The sequence below is a fragment of the Taeniopygia guttata genome, chromosome 2 (assembly GCF_048771995.1).
Source record: "Taeniopygia guttata chromosome 2, bTaeGut7.mat, whole genome shotgun sequence".
Lineage (NCBI taxonomy): Eukaryota > Metazoa > Chordata > Aves > Passeriformes > Estrildidae > Taeniopygia > Taeniopygia guttata.
This window is the reverse complement of record NC_133026.1, coordinates 93,837,406-93,861,500: the sequence shown is the minus strand read 5'-3', so window position 1 is coordinate 93,861,500 and position 24,095 is coordinate 93,837,406. Positions and strand designations below refer to the sequence as shown.

The following is a 24,095-nucleotide window of genomic DNA, read 5'->3' as shown; positions in this document are numbered from 1 at the left end:
AGGCTGTGATAAACTGTCTTAAGAAACTTGGACCGCTCGCAGTATCGGCTGGTGCTATGTGGTAAATAAGGGATAGTTTGCGGTGCTGCAGGAACATAGATGCTGTAGTTCTGGTGTCTCAACAAGGCTGTGAGAAAAAAATTTTGTGTTTTGAGTTATCCTGAAGCAAGTTTTTTGATTCTTATTTTGTTCCAGTAAGAAAATCTTCCTGAAGATAGTTTTTGCTGAATTTAAAGTTGAATTACACTAAGAATTGAACAATTACCTGAATTTTGTAACAAAAAAGGGTAAATAGCCTCTAAATCAGCCACCAAAAATACACACACACACACACACACACACACATACAAGAAGTAAATAATAGCAGATGATTTAAATATTTTGCCTTAATCATTATCAACTCAAAAATTGCATAAGAGAGAAAAAACAAGCAAGGGTAATTATTTCTGGCTTGAAATGAAAGCATAGAAACAATTCATAATTTTAAAATATCTTTTCTTTATGTTCTTTCTCTAATTGCTCTGCTCAACTCCTTTGTTTTCCCGTTCTTCTACATGTTTCCCAGTAAACTTCCATGGTGTGCTGTAGTAACTGACTCAGTCCCACAGTGCTATAAGTCACAGATTGTGTTCTCTTGCATGAAATCCCTTTTTTAATGTTGGTTAGTACTCCTCAAAATTGCAAAAACCCCATCCTCATTTTCTACACATCAACAGTCTGCATTTGCTTTCCATGTGTTGGTTGTGGTGTGGTCTTCTCAGGCTTGATAGAAGTACACAGTAGTAAAGTATTAGTGGGTGAGTGCACTTACTGTGCACTACTGTGGCAGTCACCATGAACCTATGGAACCGCTTAAGGAGTTCTTGTCTTTGTTCAAATATTTTCATGCATTTTTGAAGATGGTAGCTTATATTGTACAGAGCACTGTTTCTATGATTGCTTCTGCTCACTCATCTCGAGACATTTATAGGTCAATGTAATAAAGAAAGAAAATTTAATAATATATGTGTTTTTATCCAGATGAGTGACTCACTTTGTGTTTCTATTTCTCATGTGAACTGCTCTTTGACTTTAATGTGTAGTTACATTACTCGGCATTGAATTTATATGTATAATGTAGCTTCTTCCCTTCAACTTCCCCACCACAGCTTAAAAAAATTATAATGTTGAATACCACAGGAAATGCAGCACGGTAAGGCTTATTGCTCTTTTCAGCAATAGATGAAATTTGAAGAGCATCTTTGTTTCTACTTACACCAACATTAACAGCAGATTGGCAAACTGATTATAGCAAACCTTTGACCAGCAAAGACACCAAAAACCTGGGATTTTAAAACTTTCTCCCTACCTAAGAGAACTTGTCCAGTAGCAAGACAAAAAGAGAAAACTTCAGTTACTGATTAGCTGCAGCTTTAATAACTGCTTTTATATGCTTGTTCTCCCTATGAAGTGGCCCTTTTGTCATTTTCTTCCCCAATTTTTGATTGTTGGAGCTCAAATTTTCCATATGAGGTTACTTAAACAACAGGTGCACTTCAGAAGTTGTTTGCAGTATTGTCAAAAAATGCAAAGCCATTTCTTTTGTAATGCCGTGGTCAGGAAATGTAGCTTTTTGAAAGTGCTTATAAACCCCCACAGAGTGGGTCCTTTATCTTGGATGTGTGTCCTTTTTTGTTCCTCCATGGAGCTTGTTGACCATTGAATCATTTTGGGGCACCTATCTTCTTTTTCATGGGGCTTGTTATTGCTAAAGGTAGATATAGGGAGAGACAGATAAGTCTTTCTGTAGTGGTAATGGGGGTGGGGAGGTGATTTCATTTTTTTTTACCTTTATGGGTCTTTAAATATGTAGACTTTGTCCTTATAGTTATGGATACACTATTTTAAAGTTATTGCATACTGTTGTTTTAAAAAATACTGTCAATACTGATATTTTTACTTGGTGTAATTTAAATTTTTTATGAATTAGAACCTTGACAGCGGGTGAACAAGAATCCTCTTGGAATTTTTAATGGCAACCCATATTAAAAGAATTATGTTTATTGCCTGAAATGTCTGGGGGCAAGAAGGGTGGAGGGAAAACTGGGACACAAAGACCTATTAGAAGCATCTTGGCCCATAGATAGGAAAGACAAAAAATTCTTAAATTTCAGTGGGTCTGTGGAAACCTTTAATAAATAAACAAATAAATAAAAGTACTCCTGCAGCTAATATGCTCTTTAGTATCACCCAACCCAAAGAAATACCTAGTTGTCTTTTAGTTTTTTTTTTCAACTGTACTAATTAACCTGGTTAATTTTCCATAAAAATACTGGTTTTTATGTACAGCTGCTAAGAATTACAGGCTGTGCTAGGCTGTCTTTTTTCCTCCCCATTTAGTTGGCTTTTGTTGTGTGGTACTGCCGTGATGTACTTTCTGTCAGGTGAGATTTACACATAGTCTACTTGACAGGAGCAGTTAGCCACAAGGATTTCCTAAGGAGAAACTTCCTGTAGCAGTGGGCAAGGATTACCATTTTTCTTATGGTCACAATGGAATTTGCAAGCCCTTCTGGCTTCAACAGGCCCTCGCTCAGCTGTCAGCCCCACTGGCCCTGTCCTGGTGCAGCAGCAAACCTTTATTTGATCTGTTCTTCCCCTGAACGGCAAACTAAAAATCTCCTTTCAGTTCAGATCTGCCTTTTTTACATGGGGGAGAATTGGCAAGGTTCTAGTTCATTTTAAATGAAAGCAGTTAAAATAAGTATTTATGTTATCTAAAATACCTGTGGCTTAACTACTTAGGCTTGAAAATGTTGCTATCTTCTTTAATGCTAGATGATAAAATAAATCAGAACGGGAAATCTTCAGTTCAAGAACAGGTTACGTTGCTAGGGAGTCTATGGCCTCCCAGAGAGTTTAATTGAAGCAGCAGCCACTGCCATGCAAGCTGCTGGGAGAATCAGCTTCTCCAGAGCAGAGTGTCAGCGTCTGACAAGAAAACCCCATTTGGGGCAGAAAAGACATACTTTCGAGCCGTCTCAATTTGTCCAGCATGGAGGCTTTGTCTTTGAGTCCTGCCCCTTCACCTTTCCTTGTCCCATGAAGCAATAAATGAAAAACACTGTCTGGTATTCTCTCCCACAGCTGCTAAAAGCAATTATTCCAACTTTTTATGGATCTTTCAGAAGCTGCTCTGTTGTCTTTCCATCCAGTATTAGGGGTTTTTCAAGCCTTGAGGGCCTTATGTATCTTTTTCCCTTGGGAAGAAAAACCCCAACAATCTCCAAGAGTGAAAAATGTGGATTTCTCTCTGTTCTCAGAATTCTGGCAAAGTCTATTCCAAAATCTTCAGTGTCTCCTGCTATAAACAGCTTGAAAAATTTATCTTGGTGGCATGGCTGTTTGGGAGTGGCCATTTGCTACTGATTGCAGTTGGCCACTCTTACTGATAGCTGGGGTGTGTCTTCTGTCAGTCTGAAAAACTTCAAATTATACCTGCTAATAGGCTTATGGTTCAACTTGAAACGGCCTGTCCTAGATCTCTGAACAGTCTACACAGTACATGTCTGTTTCTAGAGGTTTTATCCAAACTTCTTAAATCAGGAATGTTGATTCCTTATGTAGTTTTTAGATAAATACATTGGAGGGCTTGCACACTTCAGTGAAGATAATGTAAGTTAGGAACAGGCTTTTAGCTTTTCCATACGAAAGAAAACCTCTTTCCTTCCTAAATGGTAACTATATCTGCCTGTAAGCCCCAAGCAGTGTTTCTGTGACAACCAGTTGGAAAAATGGGATGTATGTGTCTTAACTAGTCATCACATTGTATCTGTCATGAGGTTTTGTCTAAGTATCTTCTAAGGGGTAGACCCCTCCAGTAGAAGGAAAAGTACTCTTTTCATATAGCAACTAAGACACTAAAGATTTTTACTTTTCCTCAATTAGTAGTCCTCTAGAAATTTTCAGCACAGCTCTGTATTCAGCATAGATTGAATTTAAGTAACCTGAAAATATTGTCCTAGTCGAAGTTTAGTAGCTGGTGTTTGTTTTATTTGCATTAACCTTTCAAGTCCTTCTGCTGCAAACTGGCCTACTCTTCAGAAAATATTCACAAGGGCAGAAGACTAACAGGCTAGATAAGGGGAGTCGAGGAGAGAGTTCTGATTCAGTTTTTCAGTCCCAGTTTATTTATGTTATTTAAAGGATAACATTAAAAATTTAGATTGGAGATGGAAAGAAAGACACTACACCTGGAGATGTTCCTTTCTGAGTATATGCTGAATACGAGCATCAGTGTGATTTTTCACCTTCTGCCTCCCCCCATGTTACTTTTTGAGCTGTGCTTGGCCCAGATTGAAGAGAAGATGTGGTGTGAGACAAATGCCTGTCACCTGATTAGAGTATTTTCATAGAGTAAGACCCAGTAACAAGGTTACTCTGTTTCGGTGCTGTTCTTTCTCCTCCTTTTTGCTGCTGGGTAATTCCCTATGGGAAGTCAGTTGGATACTGATGTGTGTCTGTCATATTTTGCAGTTAATGCATTGTATTTGGAAATATATGTTGTATTTATGTTTGCTATATATACACACACACACACACATATATATATATATATATATATACATGGGCTAAAAGCTGTCTCAAGGGATATGCCAGAAATTTGGGTTTGTCTTCCTTTTCTGTAGATGAAAACTGATAATCTTCTCTTGTCACCTTCTAGGAGAGAAACCATTCAAATGTGATGAGTGCAACTTTGCTTCTACAACACAATCGCATCTGACACGACATAAGCGTGTCCATACTGGAGAAAAACCTTACAGATGTCCCTGGTGTGACTACAGGTAATGAGTCATTAACTAAAGCATGATGAGAGAAGGGTTAAGGTGATCAGATGAGGTTCATTTGAAGTCACCAATAAAAATATATTGCCATTAAAACACCATCAGGGCTGCAGTAATTACATATTAAATTAGGAGCTAAATTTAAAAACTTAGTCTTCAGTATTTAGCTGTTACTTTATAAAGAAAAACAAATGATGGGAAACCTTTTAGTGGTAACACTACAGTGCTAATGTTGAGTGTTTGTTTCACAGCTGCTCCAGTGTCTGTTTGAATTCTCTATGGTGAGGCTGCTTATCTACATTGCCTTTTCAAATAATTTGCAGTTTTGAAATTTTTCTTGGTTGAGTTGCAACCATTTCACCAAGAAAAGAAAAGTTCTCTAAAAGGCTTAGCAGCCTAAGTACTCACCAGACACTTTTTAGAACTGGAAGCAACTCGAGCTAGTTACAGTTCTTCAGAGTTTTGTTGTTTTGCTCCAATTTTCCTTTTCCTTGCTAGCCAGGGTGTGAGGATCAAAGTTGGCCATAGGGTTGGTTGCATGGCAAAGCCTCCCATGTTACATGACTAAAACCCATCCCCATGTTAGGGCAGTTGATTAAATTTTAAAAGAATCACATGATTATCCATGAAGATTACTTCTGGTGCTTATTGCCTGTGTCTTTGGTTTATTATAGACTACTTATTAAATGATCTCATATTGGTTGTTAAGTACATCTTTACTCTTAAATACACTTTTCTGCATTCTTGAATACTTCTAATACCTTGCAGTGAGGTGACTAGTCTATGTGTACTATAAAGGAATCCATAGAAGTATTTTGTGGGCAGTTTGCAAGAGCTGATGTTCAAAAAGTTTTTTAAATCAGCATTATATTTAATAAATGGCATATGATTAGATGTATGTGTTGCGATGCATGCACACTAGAGGGGAAAGTTAAACATTTGATTATACCCCTATATTTTTTTTATTTTCTTTTCATCCTGAACATGCAACTGTAATGTTCCTTTAGTATAAATTTTAATGTAGATTCCTAAAGCAAGACTATATAATGAAGCCTATCTGCTTTCATAATACCTGTTTTCATGCTATTTATGAGCTACTTCACAGAAAACTTGTACAGAAAGCTTCTGCAGTAGTTACACATTTTCTGTGCAAAACTTATCACTGCATTGTTTTGTTTGTGTGGGGCAAATGTTCTGTGAACTCTTCTGTACTGAACAGCCATTAAATCACACTCTAGAACTGCAGAGAACTGAATTTGATAACCTCAGGGGGCGAGGGCTATGTTTCTATGCTGCTACCTTAACAGTGTCCCTGCTTTCTTTATATTTTTCTTTACAAGTAGAAGTGGTTTTGTCAGCTTCAGTAAATCATCTAGGAATTAGAGGTGGTTTTCATTTGTCAGAGCAGTTGTGTTAAAAGGTCTGTGTTGAGTGAAGTGAGAGCATGTAAGCATTAGTGTGACATGATGTGCTACACTGAAGGTAAAAGAAGTGCTGTCTTTAATGCTGTGTGTTTTAGGACACCTAATTTTGTGGTCATCCATCTTTACTGAATCATCCCAATTGACAGAAATAATGTTATTATAGACCTAGGTAATGAGAAGTGGGTTACAGTGGGTTTTGAGATCCTAGGCTTGAAGACCAAAGAGACTGGGAGTGTTGTAGATGTGAATCAGTTTGGGATTTGTTACACACATCCAATGAGTGGGTGCACTTCCCTCACTCAGGATGACAAAATGCATAACCCACTGCTCTGTTGAATGAAAGGCAGGAGATCATTTTACTTGGGACAAAGATTTTTCTGTATGGGATATAAATTCCAAGAAATAGCAAGATTTTTAGTATTTTATTATACTGGAAGTTATTTGAGAATATGCAAGCATAGCATATTTTATCAGGATTAACAAGAAATATCTGGGCATGCCCTGCTTTTATATTATTGAAAAATAAATGTTTCATGACAATAGAATGTTAGTTTCCATCCTTCACAGGCCAATTTTGACCTAACCTTTGGAGGCTGATCTCCACAGATACCAGCTGATGAAGCTTTGATTCTGCAGGAAATGTGTTCCAAGCTCAGCTAAAAAACATCTGGTAGGGATGCAGGAACCAGAGCTCTGCTGCTGCTGCTGCAAGTTCATAGAGGCAGTGAGCCACACCATGTAGCTGCAGAGGAGCCCGTAGAGGGGCTGCTGTATTTATTAGCTCAGCAGTCCTGCTTGTGCCTGCCAGTTTCCACAGTCCTGGGATATTAGCCAGCCTTGTTGGCAAGTATATGTTCTGCTCTCTATCCACCTCTCTCTCCATTTTAAACTACAATTTTAAGGGAATCACATGTTGCCTCCTTGTCAAGTCACGTAGTATTTCTCTTTTAAAGGAAAGTTATTAGCAACTTTATAAATAATACCGTTTGCACCAGTTCAGCAGATGGTATGTAGTCTTGCAAGTGTCACCTAGAGAAAATGTTAAAATTAAGATTTTGAAATCTCCTGATCTAGTGATAAAATTCATTCCTAAGTCTAGTGGTTGAGGTCTCATCGTGATGCTGTGAGCTCGGCCCTTGCACTGTAAATTAATCCAGACTATTTCATGTGTTGCTGTTTAGTGTTGCTTGGCAACTGCAGACTCTTTAATGAGCCTTGTACTTTCAGGGAGGTGAATATTCCTGTTTTTGTGTTGGGATATGGAGGAAAGTATTGTTAGTCCTAATATAAAGTTTCCTTTCATTGATAACTGATCTCTAGTCTATAAAATAGTTTGAGACACTTGAATTAAAACAGTGGCTAAGTACAAGATACTTAAACTTCCCTTTCAGCTCACTGGTGCTAAGAGTATTCTTGGAGATTCTTGACTTCAACGTTTTCAATTCCTCAGCCTGAAATTGTGAATAATCATCCTGCAAAAATTCTTGCCAGTCTAGTGAGTGAAAGTCTAAATAATGCTGGCTAGAAGTACAGGAAAAGGGCTATTGGAAGAAACCAATCTGAATTTAGGAACTGTTATAAACTTTATAAACTGAAGTGAAATCAGCTGTATGATACTATGGGGAAAAGAGTGATTTTGGCTGCATGGAACAGAAAAGGCAATTTATTCCCTACATAGCACACAGCATGAGACATTCTTTTTTTAACTAGAAAAAGACATGAATGGATGTGGTTTTCTGAAGGGAATAATAAACTAACTTAGCATTTTTTAGCTCACAAATTGTAAATTCTCTACAGTATGCATATGCTTATAGTTCTACTTCAGTATCCTTGTGAAAAATGTTTTCTTCCATCTCTAGTTTTTGTACTGTGATCACTTGATATTTATTTTTGTCTAAATATTTTGTATTTTGATGACAAAGAAATTGACATCTGCTTTTTGATACAGTAGTATATGACTTCCAGCAACAGTTGTAATTTGAAATTATGTTTTCAGTCTACTTCTAAAAATTCTTTAGAAGGAAGCAAAATATAATATTCATAAACACAAACATTTACTTGTATTTTTGGTTACATATTTTTCACATTTGGGTTTTCAATTTAGGTTTTCCCTATTTAGATAAAAATATGCATGATTTTCCTTTGCATTTACTTTTTCAAATCACACAGCATGTCTCTCCATTCTTAAGTCAATGTGCTTTGTCATACAAAAATATTCATTCACCCTTAATTAATGTTCAACCTAATTTTATAATACAGAATTGGTCTCACAGGGCCCTGCACTACCATTACTTATGCAATGCTTATTTTATATTTCCTAGTCATTTTAAAAAGATGTGTTATGTGGCTGAACTTTTCAGATGACACCATCCTGGAGTAACACTGACAACAATACTGTTAGCTTTTGGTAATGGGCACAGTAAGCACTGAAGAGCTGTATAACATCCTGAAAATGAACAGCACCTGTGACACAGGTTTCTAAATCAGTTGACTGTATAGTCTGTGGACAGGCTTTCTAAACTTGCAGCATAGTTAGGTCCTTGAATTTAACCTGATTTCAGAAGTGAAAAATTCTCCTAAGTCTGATGTTGTTAATGGAAGATGCAGATATGCAGTATTTTCAGAACTAAACTGGTTTTTTGCATGTGTCTAAGAAAGGGAAATCTCATTTATTCATATGTAAGGTTTTAAATTTAACCCCCATTTGTTCTGATCTGTATAACTACTACAACTTCGCAGGCAATTTATGTTCATGGTTTGTGTGAGGGTGATGTTTCAGTGAAATGGATCTGAGTTACATGGAGGGCAGCATGCAAAAGGCAGACTCCTGCTTTTCTCACATGATCAAATTTGTTGGATTATAGTGCTTGGGAGAAGCACTGGCATAGTTTCATGATGCAGAAAGAGTATTGCTACTACTTTGACCACAAGAGTGTGGGACTGATATTATGTTAATGTGCTTCAGGCCATCCCTCTGCTGTGATTAAAGAAAATAATTTTCAGTTCTCTAGGATTCCACTGTATGGTTCATTCTGCACAGAGTACTCATGGTGGTGAGAGAATGGGAGGCAATATGCAGGAATGTTCCTTAGTCATAGATAAGAAGGTGTAGAAGTTGTACAAAACAAATAGCCAGGCCAGCAAAACAGCATGCATTCCTTTCTATAAAGTATATGACTTGTGAAGGATGTCTTACAAGACTGAGAATAAATAGCATACATTTTTAATATAATTATGTAAGCTAAAATAAATATTTTACATTTATTATGCATAATAAAATAATTAGACAACATTCTGTAAGGGATTATGGCATCTGAAATTCCAATTGCAGACGGATTCATTGTATATTTTCAGCAGCAGTGGCAGTATGACTTAGGAGGAGTTACTCCACAGGGGCCACTTTTCTTTTTTTGGACAGCATCCCTAGGGAGTTCCTATTTCTGCCTGATTTATAGTATCTGTTCATAGGTTGTAAAGACCAGTTTATAATACACTCCAGGATTTGCACCTAAGTCGTAAGAAGGTGCAAAGTAAGTGTTTTCTCTCTGTTTTGGTGAATTCAATGACTTTTAGGTATGATGGCATCAGCTGTACACTATTCCCTTGTTACATCAAGGATAACCAGGGATTACTTTACAGATGAGGTAACAATACATACTAATTCATAGCAAAACTGAAAGGCTGTTAAGGCAAATTCTACATAAAATGATGAAAACAGTTTATTTATCATTAAAACATTAATATAAGTATGTTCTTTGTAACCAGTGAAATTGAGTATGCCTGTATAGGAAATAACTAGGTAATACAGCTATATAGGTTGATGAGGATTCCAGGTGGCAGCCAGGATTGCACTATGGGAGAACACTTTTATATACATATATATATATATATATATATATACACCATAAAGGCAGAATTCGAAAAAAATGGTGCATATACTTTGTACAAAAACAAAATTGTTTAGGAAAATAAAGCATGTATGTAATAGAGCAAATAGGGCCTTTGGGAAGTACTCCAGCTTCTGTTGTGTTCAGCAGCAGGAGTTGAGGATATCCAGTGCCTTGTGCTAGGAGACTTATAAACAAATGAAGATAGAAGTTTAGAGAGACATTCTGTCAGTGAATGGGCACAGTTCCCAGATGAAAACTCAGAATATTATTTCCCCCTTAGTTTTTAATAAACATTCAGATAAAATATTTGGAAATATTTCTATTAATCTGGAATAAAATATGCTGTAGCATTTAAGTCTTTAAAAGAAAAATAATCTGAAATAGAATTTAGATGTAGTTGCAAAACCGCTTTAACTATTTCAGCAAATACATGGCATACAAAACAATGGTCAGCATTATTCCCTTTTGTAATGTTTCTGTGGCTTAATAAAACTTCTTATATTCACCTAAGTTATATCATATAGTTTATGTGGTGAACTCAGAATAAAAATATGCAGTGTTGCAGTAGTGCCAATGCAGATCAGCTATCAGGTTAACCAGCCTAAGCAGATGTAATTCCTGACACTCCGAACCGCAGAGCACACAGGTGACCCGTGCTCCAAGGTGTCTGCAGACTGCACTGACTGAGAAATTGTGTCTCTGCAGTTTTGGACAATGCCTGGTGGCAGTGTATAAAAGAGCTTGGGCTCCCTCTCTCCAAGCTGTCCCTGTCCAATGTCACTGCATGGAGTGCTTAGAAGAATGTGTGTGTACGAGGAAACAGGATTGTTTCTTAGGAAAAGATAGGCGTAAGAGCACACACGTGTGCATTGGCATGTGTTGACTTAGTGAATGTGGTCCCCTGGGAAGTTGCCATTGTTAAGAAGCCTTGGCTCAGCATGAAATTCTGTCATCATTTTGTGAGGTCCTCCACATTCTGTATTTGTAATTAAAAGTGTAGTAAATGCACTCCTCTTGGTAGAAGGGTAGTATGGACTTCTACTTATTTTAATGACTAATACTTCTTAAGGAAATTCGTCACTAATTCCATGAGCCTTGGTATCTCTTTTGTTGTTTTGGGGTTTTTTCCCTTTTTATTTTTTTAATTTTTGTATTTTATTTAGTTACTTGTTTACTTGTTTGTTCTTAGGGATTGTTTTTTTTCCCCTATTGACACTCTAAGAAGGATTAAAATATGTCTTTTTAACTCAAAAGTCTGTGATTCTCGTGCTAACACTGAACTTGGGACTTTAAGGATCTGCCTAATTGCAAACACTGAGAAAACTATTCTAGTCTCATTTTAGGCTGAGTCCTTTGAAGGACAACTTTTAAGAGATCTATTTAAGCCTAAACGCTCTGCTGAATTACTCAAAGGATACTGCTGCATTTAATGTTACTGAGACTTGAAGCCATTTTGATAAAAATGTAAAAAAATTAATACCTGGTTTCAGCATCTCTTCGTTACAGCCTGTCTTGATTGTAGGCCAGCATTTTGTAATTTGTTCACACTTTGATTTAAGTTCTGAAAAAACATTGTCAGTCTCCTGATTTCTTTCAGCAGTCACTGCTGTTCAATTTGGGCTTTGTCCCTAACTGTTTCTGAGGCAGACCATTTCCAGCTGAAGTGATGCTGCTTTTTCTGAATCAGTGTCCAAGACACTTAACCCAAAACCTTGAAGTATTTGGTGTCTAGGAAATATGAATAAGACCACTTCATGCAGTAGACAGATTAATGTAACTAATGTATTCTTTTATCATATTTTATCTTCTCTCTGTCCTCACACTTCTTTTTTTTGCTATCATATGTAGTCATCACTGTCTCATCTATTCCTCTTTTTTAAAGAGCATAAATATGTTATCATAAATACATGTATATTTATATTGAATATATACTTAATTCATGTTTATCAATCTGAAATACCAGCATATATTTCAAATTAAAATAATCCTAAGTATGTTGTATTTTGATAGTAAATAAAATTTTAGTATTAACCTCAAGATGAACAGCAATGCTACGGTCTTAATATAGCTTGTAGTAGCAAAAAGACCTGTAATTTCCTATTACAGTGCTTCTGATAAAAAAGTGCAGTGAAGATCTTTTATGTCAACAAATAAACTTCAATTTGTTAGAATGGTTTGATCTAAAAATAATCATTGGCATCATAGCTTAATTAATGTGCGCCTTTTGTGTAAAACATATTTTAAAAAATATTAAAATAACTGTATATGGGGGTTTTTTTTGGTCTTGCCTGTTAGAGAAGAAAATAATTAATTTGTTTATTTCTTTTGCCATTTCTTAATCCCCAATCCGGCCATTATAAAAGGGCCAAGGCTATCTTTGGGAGTGATGGAATCTACAAGGATTATTATTATTATTTTATGGCTGATAGCTACCATCTAACTATGTGGCAGGTAGCTAGCAATCTGAAATTACTTTGATACCTTTACTGGTCTTCAAGATGAAATTGGTAGACACGAGCCTGTTGTGTTGTGTGGAGTTTATTCTCCAGGCTGTATGGCTACGACCCTGTAAAACAAGTTCCTGTGTTCATGCTGTGCTTGTGACAACTTTCCCTCTTTCTCCTTCATGTGTGACATACAAAACAGATTAAATCTGGAGAAGTCACAGAAAGCAAATTCTGTTTTGAAGTCCCAGAAAGAGGTGTACTCTAGTGCAAGGAGAGGAAAGGGAAAGGCTTTTTCTGTGTAAAGTCTGATGAAAATGAGATAAAGAAAAGAATTGCTGAATAGCAAGGAAAGAAAAGAGCTTTTGTATTTGAGAAAAACTTGCCACTTAGATCCTTTTAGTGCATTAGAAATAGTGAGCAATTTTCCAGATAAATTTGGCATTGTTAGAAATTCCTGGTTTATTAAAGCTAAATAAAATTCTTTGCGCATTCCAGCGGAGTTGCCCTTGTCCTTGTACCAGCCTCTGCCCAAATTCTCCTGAAGAGGTATGCTGGGTGACTTTGGGAACTCAGGTGCTAGAGCCTCTGTCACCACCACAGGGTTCCCTAATCCTGGAGTGGAAGCATGGGCTTGATGGGAAGGTGCTGCACCAGGCTGGAGTGCAGGCTCTGCAGTGTGGCTGGAGGGTGTTTGCCAGGCACCATGATGTGTATGGTGGTACTGAGGCTCTGGAGCAGCATCAGCACCTGGGGTTTGTAAGTCTGTTGCACCTGGCCACCCTCTTCCCATGTTGTGGGGAGTGCCTATGGGCTGAAGCTCGTCTCTGAGAACCTCAGCTTTCTGCTTTGGAGAGAGAGACATTCGAGATTTGGGAGCTCAGAGTCCTGAAGATGTTGCTCTGAACCTGTGGGTTTGAAACTGCTGCTTAATGTTGGCCAGGGGAGAGCTTGTCTCAAGGTTTGTGTTGTGTCCTTTTCTCCTTCCTGAGCAGCTGGGTGAAGGTGATGCATTCTCCATTGGAAAATGTGGCATAAGGAAAACTGTCCATTTGGTATACAACAGCTCACCATCCCTGAAACCATTTTGCAGTCTCTATTGTATGGTACTCAACTTTATTCTCATAAGTCATGAATCAGGGATCCCTATTTCCCTTGAGGCTTTACTTAGAAAAAGACAATCTGGAGAGGAGACTGTTGTCCTCTTGTAAGTTATTAAGTTGCATATTACAGGCATTTTGTCCCTGGTTGGGATGATCTTTGTGCTTGGCCCATTTGGGTTTCAATAACAGTCACAGATATAACTGAGACTTCTTAGGGAGTAACCAGCATATAAAGCACTCGGTTTTGTTATTGCAAGTGATGGAGTGCTGCTCTGCTGTTATCTTTTTTTTTTTTTTTTTTTTTTTAATGTATTTTAAAATGTGCTCTTTCAGTAATGGAAAAGTAATTAAGGGAAGAAAAGCTATATGAACAAAAGGTTGTTCTGCATTCTTGGATGTGTTGGGTCAAAGCTACTTCTTACTTTGTATCTTCAGAGAAAATATGAGGTTGATACAGCACTCCTCATCATCTCCTCAGCAAGTTAGATATGCTGAGTACCTAATGCAATGGAACCAGATAATGTAACAATGTTCTTTCTCACACCCCCATGGGCCAGGGGATTGGAGTGGAGACATTCCTTGATGTTTTGCCACCTCTTTCTGTAAGTACACAGGTTTTTTTCCTAGGTTTCTTTTTCCTTTCACTTAAGCAAACTACCCAGCTCACTGTGGTTCCTAGAATATAGGTCCAAACCGATGTATCCACATTTTTAGATTATGGTTTAAAGTGATACTTCTCCTGGTGTTCTTCAGCATTGCTATCCTTTTTATATTTTTAGTGATGTTATCATTTAAAACACACAAACTCTTCATTTCATAATACTCTAAAATTATTTGTGTTATAATCCTGTAAACACTTCTAGTGCTTCTACTGATATCATAAACTGCCTGAACATCATCCCATGGTTCATCGTGATATTGCTAATACCTATTAAAATAATAGAATGTATTGTTTTATGTTTGCAACTTTCCTGCATGGTCCTTCAATCCCCATTCAAGATGGTTATGGATTCTCTCTAACAACTGTAGCATGGGACATCATTTATTCTGCTACAAATCCCATGTGGAATGCCTTCTCATACTCAGCTTCTTCAAAACATTTCTGTTGAAATTTTGCATGCGCAATCTACAGGGCAAACAATACTTAGAACCATTTTGAAGTTGTAGAAGGTATTGTAGCTACTAAAATAAATTCTTAAGTTCTGATGATGTTTCATTAGAAAAAATATGGTATTTCAGGTATCTTTTTGTTAACAAGCTCTTTTTAAAGTGCCGTTTTCATTAGAAAATTTTGGAGATCTCTTATATGGGTATTAGCATATAAGAAGCCATTAGTAATTTGTTTTTGTTTCAGGAAAAAAGATGTATCTTTAATTCAGAAAAACAGGTTTTTTTAATCAGTTGACAAGGATTATTTTTTAGCCTTCTGTCCCTAACTTATTGTGAGACTTGCGCCAGCCCATCCATCCATCTTTCACCCACTTCTTTAATAACTTTTTAAGCTGTTGGCCAGTTTCAGTGAAAACTGATACGCTGTAGTAGTTGCTGAGATAAATTAAGTTCATGTTTCCTGAAAGAGGTGGGTGAGAAGTGAAAAAAAATCATGGAGGACCAGTCAAGCAAAATTTAGCTGTCATGCATTGTTCTCTCTTACAATCCAGCCTCACCACCCAGAACAACTGTTTTTTCTTGGGTGGGGATATCCTGAAGGAGCATGTTGGGGAGCTGTTTGCTGCATTGGTGTATTGGGAGATTTAGTGAACAGGGCATGAATGCATAGGAAATCGTGCTTCAGTTGGTATAATACTCACATATCAAAGTATTGAGTCCCAAATTAACTGTTTGTTGTAAGTTGTCAGGATAGGTCCTTTTTAAAGGTAAATTTTAGAAGGTATTTTTCAAAGGATAAGCAGGAGACTCCCAAAATCTGTGCTTTTCTTTAGATAAAAGGATCATTTGAAAAAGATTTATACCCAGGCAATTCAGACCAGTGCCATTTCTTAGTGAATAGAAAGAAGCTTCCCACTGTGGAGAGATTGTTCCACAAGTGCTTTTTTTGGCACTTTTTCTATAAGTAATTCACTGACAGACTGACATATTCATAGATCTATATAGAAGTATTTACTTCAGGAAAAAGAAACAAAGTTTGAAGATATGGTAAGTTCTTTTTACATGTTATTAGTGATACTGAGCATCCACGAATTCTCACCTCATGGGGTCCAGTGGCTCTGTTCCTATTTGAAATTCAGCCTCTTCATTTACGTGACTAAATGTGACTTTCATCACATTTTAATTTGAATTTTAATTACTAGTCTTTAAGATTTTGATCAGCACTAATAAATTATAGCACAGTCATATGGTATTTAGCTGATTGATTTTTGTATGCTGAAATATAGTCATTTTGAAGAGCAGTAAAACCTTCAAGTAGAAGAAATGTTTCAAAGATAAAGGAATTTGTATTGGATTTGTTCACTTGTGTCAGACCAGAGACGAAAGTCCTAATGTGAGCTCTTGTGAGGGCAAAGCAGATGTCTACTATCCAGTCTGTTTTAAATAAATGCAGGGACATCAAGTCAGGCAAACAAGGCCAGTGAGTGCAGCTTTTGGGAATAGCTTTGTGTTTCCTGGTGGTGGTGCAAGAGGTGAGAGCTGAGAATGCAGTATTGGGTGATGGTATCTCTCTAGGTACTCTGCATTGCAGAACTGGATTCTAAAAGGCAAATATTGGTTTGCTGAGTTCTTGTCCACCTGCATCTGTTCCTGGCTTCCTCTTTTGTTTGGATGTCTTTTCTCTTAGAACTCTACAACAAAACATCAGGAGAATCTTTATTTCCTTTTCCTGCTCTGAAGTGCCCATTTTTAGTTTCAGTTCACCAGTAACATGGCAGGAGTACTGTAACAGAAAGGATAATAACTAAGCCCCTCTCCATCTAAGCATCTCTGTTCCACAGCTCAGTTGGGAGTCAGCTCTCACTGGCTGGAATGTGTATACTGTCACTGGCTCGATAATATAAAACAAAAACAAAACCAGTGGATAAAATCCTGGCTCCACTGATGTTACTCAGCTTCCCTCCATGTCCTCAGTGAAGTGACAATTCTCACCTGTCACTTGTTTCTTAGGAAGGAGAGAAATGGAAAGCCAGGGACCTGGCAGCACCTTCCACAAGATGTTGTATCCTGAGCAGTAAAAAAATTTAAGCTAGGCAAGTAAGTTGTGGGATTGAGAACCCGGTTATTTCTACTTTTCACTTGATTTTCAGAGAAGATCCTGATCTCCTAAATCTTGCAAAAAGGCATCTAAATCAAGAAGCATGTTCTCCTTTTGGAGTTTCTGTTTTTCAGTTCTCTCTCTACATGAGTTTGCAAGTTCTTGTACAACTGAGTGAAATCACTGAGGCATGCTCAGAAGTCTTTGTCCTGGGGAAATTACTATGTCTGCCTGAAGACTTTTGGTACATTTTTTAGGCAAACAGGCCCCGCTTCCTTTATTTTGGGGTATGGGTTAGAGGCCTGAATATTAGACAAATCAGGATTCATTTAGTTCATAATGAACTGCTGTCTGCAGCCTCATTTGAGGTATTGTTTAGTTTTCTCAGCTGAAAGGGCACAGGACAAAGTGTTTAGAAGCATGTTTAGATTTTCTAAGGAAATTATATAGGGAACTTAACTGAAAACAGAAGAGTGTTTCTGAAAGCAGGGGATAGATCGGCTCTTGGCTCCTGGCAGTTCCTTGCTGTCTAATGGCAAATTTTCAAGAAGAAAGGGTTGATGCATGATATTTTGGGCCAGCTGATATACCTTCCTGGGACAGAGGACAGAACTCAACCTTCCTCAAAATAAGGGCAGCCCTAAACTTGGGAGTTTTACTACCTAGAATAGTGACATCATTTCTATAATAAATGTTAAGGGCAAATAATAAAAGTTAAGGGCAACATTGCTTCCTTTTCCAAAGCAGATTAGAGACTCTGATGTTTACTATTGGTGACCTACATCTTTCTTTAGAAACAGTAGATACCTAATTTATGCAAATGTTGAGACCTACGTCAGTTCTTTATTATGTCCACTAGTTGCATTGTTACTTTGAATGGTTATGGAGGGCAGACTAGGCTGCCATCTTGTACTGCCATGCCCAACAGTGCACCTAAACCAAAAAGCTTTCTACCCTGTTTTAGAGATACCCTGTGTCCCAAACCTATCACTGCTCTTTTTGCCTATTGTCTGATTATCATTAGATTACAGTTTTTCTGAGGCCAAGAGCATTTTCTTTGTGTTTCTCTGTACAGCAATTGGTGTATTATCATCCTCTTGTGCTGTCCTCTCAGGTCAACATGCTGTTCAGTGAGAACATACCAGCTTTCTTGGAGCTCCTTTTTGATTCATAAATGTAGGATTACATTTCACCAGAGGAGCACAGGAAAGCCTGTACTGTTGTGGTGAAACTTAACTGTTGCCAGGACTATGATACTGTTTAAAGATTAAAACCTCAAAGAAGATGTAACAGCTGAGAGCCTGCCTTCAAGTTGAAGTGCAGTATCAGTGCCTAATTCCCATAGTCTCCTTAGAAAATCTTATCTCTCCTTTATGGGCTAGTAGTCCAATACCTTTCATGAAAATTAAATGCATATAAATAGAATTTTTCAAATATGTGTACAGTCTTAAGTGATATTTGAATCAACATTGGCTGGTTTAGTCTGGTTTTGATTTTAAACCTGACCTTCAAATACGCGTCTCACTAAATGCGTCTCTGGGTGCATTTTTTGTTTGTTTGTTTGTTTTTGGAGATTATGTCATTTTCATACAGCTGAAGAAAGGAATGCATCTTGGAATGCAAGTGGAACTATTTAGACTCTCTTCTTTAAAGCACAGTTTCTTTGTCTATACCCATCCAGTGCTTAGAAAGGAAGAATTTCAGGATATTATGAGCTATATTCTTCACTTGCTATTCACCTCATGTTAGTAAGTTGCTATTTTGCAAACTTGTGGAAATAGCACTGAGACATATAGACTACTTCCATCTTTGCAGCAAAAACCCCCAAACTGTATACATCTGATAAAAAAAAGGAAACAAATATAGATAGATAGATTTACTTTTTCATGAATTTTATTGTTTACTTAATTTATATTTACTTTTGGAAACTACATATATTGTTTATAATAGTTGTAAACTCTTGTGGCCTTTAAGGATGCATGTGGATTAATGACTTCTCAAATAACTGTTTTATAAGAGTGCTGTAGTATTTTTAGGATGAGTGCTTAGTTAAAATAGTCACTAACTGCATGTTATTCACATTTTTTGTACCAAACCTGTGTATTTTTTATTATCTATGCATTCTGACTTGAACCACTAAGGTCCTTTCCCATATGTACATATAACATTAGGCTTATGAATGGGTCCAACTGTTCTAAAGTTAGTAATGTTCTCTAGAATCACATTCTGAATTAGCCTTTTAAGGACTGTATTACTATGATGCAAAATAGATTCAGAGGAATAGTTTGGTTTTATATAAAAGATGAGGAGTGCTGAGTTTTTTTGGTGGGTTCTGTTTGTTTGTTTGTTTTTCATTTAAGAGTGCAATATATGTTTTCTTTAGCTGTAAAAGCACAATCAAGGCAACATGATAAGTGAGTCAGTGTTGTAAAAGTAAAACTAATTTTGCCTTCACTCACATGAGCTATAGAAGGAGGAAGCTTTATTGTCCCTGGGAAGGTGATAAGGCAGAGTAATTGTATATTATACTGTCCTGGAACATCTGCCTGAAGACTGTTGGAGCAATTCATCTATCATGGACGATACAGCATGTTTTGTCTTTCTGCTCTAACCCATCCCCACTGCTGGCCTGCACGAAGGTTTTGATAGGGACTGTGCCTGGGCTGGGGCTCACATTAATCAGTCCCCTTGTTCAACACTCCAGCTGACATAATTACAACCTGCGCACAGCAGTTATTCAAGTTGAGTCCTTGTCACTCGTGGTGCGAAACTACACAGCTCAGATCCCGAAGGAGATTGCCTTATCACACAGAACAAGGGCTCACAGGAGTTGAAGAGAATAGAAATGGGAAAATGTCTTCCGGGAGTACTATATATTCCTTTAAAATAAGACATTTGAGAGACTTACAAGGGACAAAGAGAAGCATTGTGCAAGGTCTGAAATGAACAGGTTATTATTTTTAAAAGGATTACACAGGCCATTTTTGTGAAATGGACATGCATTATTAAATAAATTCAGTGGTCTCTCTTATCATTCAGTGGCTCTGCACTATTAGTTTTCTTCAGAAGTGATAAAATAGTTTTTGACTTGTATAAGCTTTAAGTATCTCTCAGTAGAAATCATCAGAACACAACTAATAAAAGTGCTCATATTATACCAGTAAAATTGGCACACACATGAGGGAAGACCTGTGAGGATCAGAGTTAAGGGTGAAAGAAGAAGCATGCAAAAGGGCTTTCAAGGATGAGCAAGTTCATTAGTTTCTGCTGTTGTATGATACCAGAGTGTGAAAGGTGAAGCCAAAGAGAAAGTTTCGTATTTTACCATTCTTCCTTCTTTTCATGTTAACCCTCTGTGGGAAAGAAAGAAAAGTCCATAACATTGTCTATGATAATGAAAGAAATTTATTTTCATGAAATATGATGGGGTTAATTTTATATGGTGGTGGGCTTTTTCTTTAAGACAGAACCTTTGCATACATGATCATAGGATAATTTCTTTGGTATTCTCTATAAAATTCCTCAATATGACAGAATTTAATTGGTATCCAGAAGGCTTTTGCCCTGCTGTCTAAATTTTTTTCTTCTTGGGTCAGCTTTTTGAAGTAATACCATTCAGGCAGTTGCTATTCTTCTCAATCAATAGATTTAGTGTTGCCCTGATTTCTCATCTAGTTAAAAGCATTTTATGTCTGTTAGACATAATTGTGTATTGTTGAAATCACAGTAAAAATATGTCTATTCTGGGTGGTCCAGTTTTAATCTAATACTTTTACAAAACAGCAACTTTGAATAGTCTGAAGTAGAAGTGCAGTGGAAACAACCTTATACATTTTACTTTACATATAGGTATGCTAGGTGAGTCAAATACATAGTTCAGTGCTTTCATTCCATTTTAGTATCCTTTGGTTAAGTACACAGCACATTAATTTTGATGTGTAGGTCTCCAGTGAAAGTCCCACTGCATGAAAACTGAACTGCAGTTTCTTACTGAACTGCAGGTCATCCTTATAGGCAAATGTACTCTTGTAGGAACAAAAATCACGTTTTGCTTGCTCCTTACTGTTAAAACCAGTTCTCCTGGAGTGAATGATGTCTGTGAAGTAAGCTCAAAGTACAGAGCCAAATGCTGCATTTACTTACATTTGTGCAGAAAATGGCATTATGAGGACATAATCTGAAGAGAATGATGTTTCTCTGATATATGCTTTCAACACATATTTTAGATTAGATAATCAATCATACCTCCAACTAAAGACCCAAATTTGACTTTCAGAACCTAAGATGGTTTTGCAGTATTGACAGCCAGGAAGAATATATTTTAATTTGCAGACTGAACAAATTTCCATGACATCATGGAAGCACAATAAATGGCTGACCTCACAATGACATTTTTCAGGCTTAAACTGTACTTCTTGGAGACTTTGAGCCCAGAAAAAGCCTTAAGCTCAGCCTGTCTGACCTTCTACAGGAAACAAACTGCATAGATGCTTTTTCTCCCAGTTTGCTCCTTACTGAACCTCCTACTTCTGACTGAATTTTTAGATCTAGAAACATATTCAGGTTTGATCCAAAAACAGGCAAAGTTGCAGAACCAGCTTCTCTTCTGTGAAAGATTAAATGCTAAAGAAATTGTGCTTTATTTCTCAGTTGAATTTGACTGTAACTTGTAGTCATAGCTCTTGGTTTCATGGTTTTCTTCAGGTTAGGTTGTCCCTTAATCACACCTTTATTCCATGTTAAGTTACTCATGGGCCAAGCTCAAATGTAATAAGCAAAACAGAAGGGGGTTTATTAAGTGTTTTAGAGGTATTTTTACCCCACTTAACTTCTATTTCTATTTATAATCACTTTGTGGCTGTTGTTCCCTTTTTTAAATGTAGGCAGTAATGCAGGAAGTAGATATTCTAGAATTAGTTTCTCCGGTGTCACAAGAGAACATTGCATCCTTACATTTGCTTGATACTTCCTTTCTTATACAGCTAAATACAGCATGGGACCTTTCTGCTTATAGCATAACACCAGAAGTTCACATTAAACTGATGGTTCCTAAATAATCTTCTAATACCTAAATAATTTCCAGTTTCACAGCTTTTCACAGCATTGTCTAAGTTACTTGCATGCATTGTGCAAAGGTGGGAAAGCTAACATGTAATTGTGTGTGTACATGTTATGATTGAACATGCCTGGCTTCTGCGACTGCTCTGTATGATGGCAATGTCATCGTTATTAATCATGCTGCCAATTACAGTGTTGTCTGCAAATTTTATTAGCAGGGATTTTATATATAGTTTTGGCATGCATAACAAAAGTGAATCTTTCAGACAATTATTGCTGATTCCTTTGATAAATTGGAACATTTGAAATGAGGAAGAAAATGACCATCTCTTTTTGCAGGGGGGGGTTGGGGCTGGGATAGGGCAAGAAGAGGCACTGTATTAGCATTAAAAAAACCTACTTTGAGCAGAGATCGTACAGACCACAGTGCCCTGGGTATGAATCCAGGCTGCAAAGCAACAGGATCTGTCCTCTAGGGAACCGTGTTGTCACTAAAATGGCTGAAGGAACTGACACGAAGGCCAGTTGGACGAAGTACCATCTGCATCTGAGATTGACAGGCAGCCTTTAGGGTCTGTTGCTATCATTTCTGACTCCAGCAACATTAGGAGTCCAGTTTCATCTTGTGCAGCCGCTAGATTCCACACCCTTTCCTAGGCTCCATCTGCACTTCTATATCTGTGAAAATACTTCATGTGTTCCTGAGGATATACAAACAGACTCCACAGAATTGTTCAGTTACTTTATGTGGTCATTAAAAGAAGTACAATAGGGAAAAAATATATGGAAAAATATAGGGAAAAAATTGATGCTGAAAGGAAATGCGTGTCTTCAATTAAATTCATCACAGCTTTTTTAAAAAATGGATGTTGTCCATGGCCTCATTTCAGCAATGTATTTGATCATGTACATAAATTTAACCTTGTGAGTCATTCTTTTGAAGTCAACAGGGGCTGCTTGTACTTAAGCCACAAAAATGCGTAAGTACCTTGTTAAATCAGGGCCTGTGATACCTAAAACCCAGTCTCCATCCTCACACCACTGCAGAGATGCTGTTTCTCAGACCAACTTCTCTTTTATGCCATCTGCTCTAAGAAGAAAGGAAAGGGGGAGGGAGGAAGCCCAGGAACAATGGAGTGATTATTCTCAGTTACTGTGAAATAGATGAACTCCACCTGCTATTTCTGCCACTTAAACCTTGGCTGACACAGTGCAGCAGTGCACTGTGCACAGCAGACCCCTGCATCCTTCATGCTGCAGGCACACAGGCCCTTGAGCTGGGCCATCACAGAGACCACTTTGCCTGCAGCAAACCGGCAGCCAGGAGTACTAGAAAACATTACAGAGAGTTTTCAGAAGCAGATCAGTCCTGTGAAAAATTGGTTGCTGTTTTGGTTTTGGTTTGGTTCTTTTTTCCCCCTTTGTTTGTTTAGCTTTTTTTTTCTTCTCTAGTCAGTAAAAGGAGACACTGAACCTCTCTTGGAAGAGCTGCTGGGGCAGACTCATAAGCTGAGCAGCCCAGCTCTGCACAGCACCTATGGGGACAGTGAGGACCACAGCACAGGTGCAGAGCTGAGGCACATTTCCATGACTTTCTGTACCTTTTCCACCCATTCCTTCCAAGTCTAGCAGTTTGGACATAATTTGCAGGTTTCTGTTTGAAAGACTCTTATTTATTGCTTTTTCTCTTTTCTTGTAGAAAGCAGAATTAATGGAAGAATTTAAGGCAGGATGCTGTAGTTCCTTGGAATCACAGATAGGCTTTCTTCTGAAAAAAAATCATGTTTTCTTTAAATTGTGGAGTCTGTTTGCTGTGTTTTTTCAAAAATACTCTGAAAATTCACGACTAGGTCTAGATGCCAGCACTGGGTCTATGCTTCAGTTTTTGTTCACTGTGCAGGGTTGTAAATGGCTTTACAGATTCCTCAGAGGTAAACAAGACTAGAGTACATCTCTTCTTATTTCCCTTCAGAATTTCCAATTACCCTGAATTTGCCTTTAAAAGCACTTACTTTGGCTATCGTAATGATCAATTACTTGGAACTGGGAATTTTCATTCCAATACATTGTAAATAGAATGGTGGATCTGTGGCCAAATTACAATTTGGACATGCTAGTCTGCTGAATGGAGCTCAGACACAAGCA

General features: G+C 37.4%; 1 protein-coding gene across 2 annotated transcripts in view; it reads left to right on the top strand.

Annotated features, from left to right (window-relative positions):
- The window catches only part of ZNF407 (zinc finger protein 407), a 333,572-nt gene that overhangs the window by 203,775 nt on the left and 105,702 nt on the right, over positions 1 to 24,095 (top strand). For both annotated transcript variants that reach the window (XM_012571868.5, XM_072924461.1), the window contains one exon: positions 4,703 to 4,823. In XM_012571868.5, the coding sequence (XP_012427322.5) occupies positions 4,703 to 4,823 (121 nt within the window). The remainder of the gene's footprint in view (positions 1 to 4,702; positions 4,824 to 24,095) is intronic.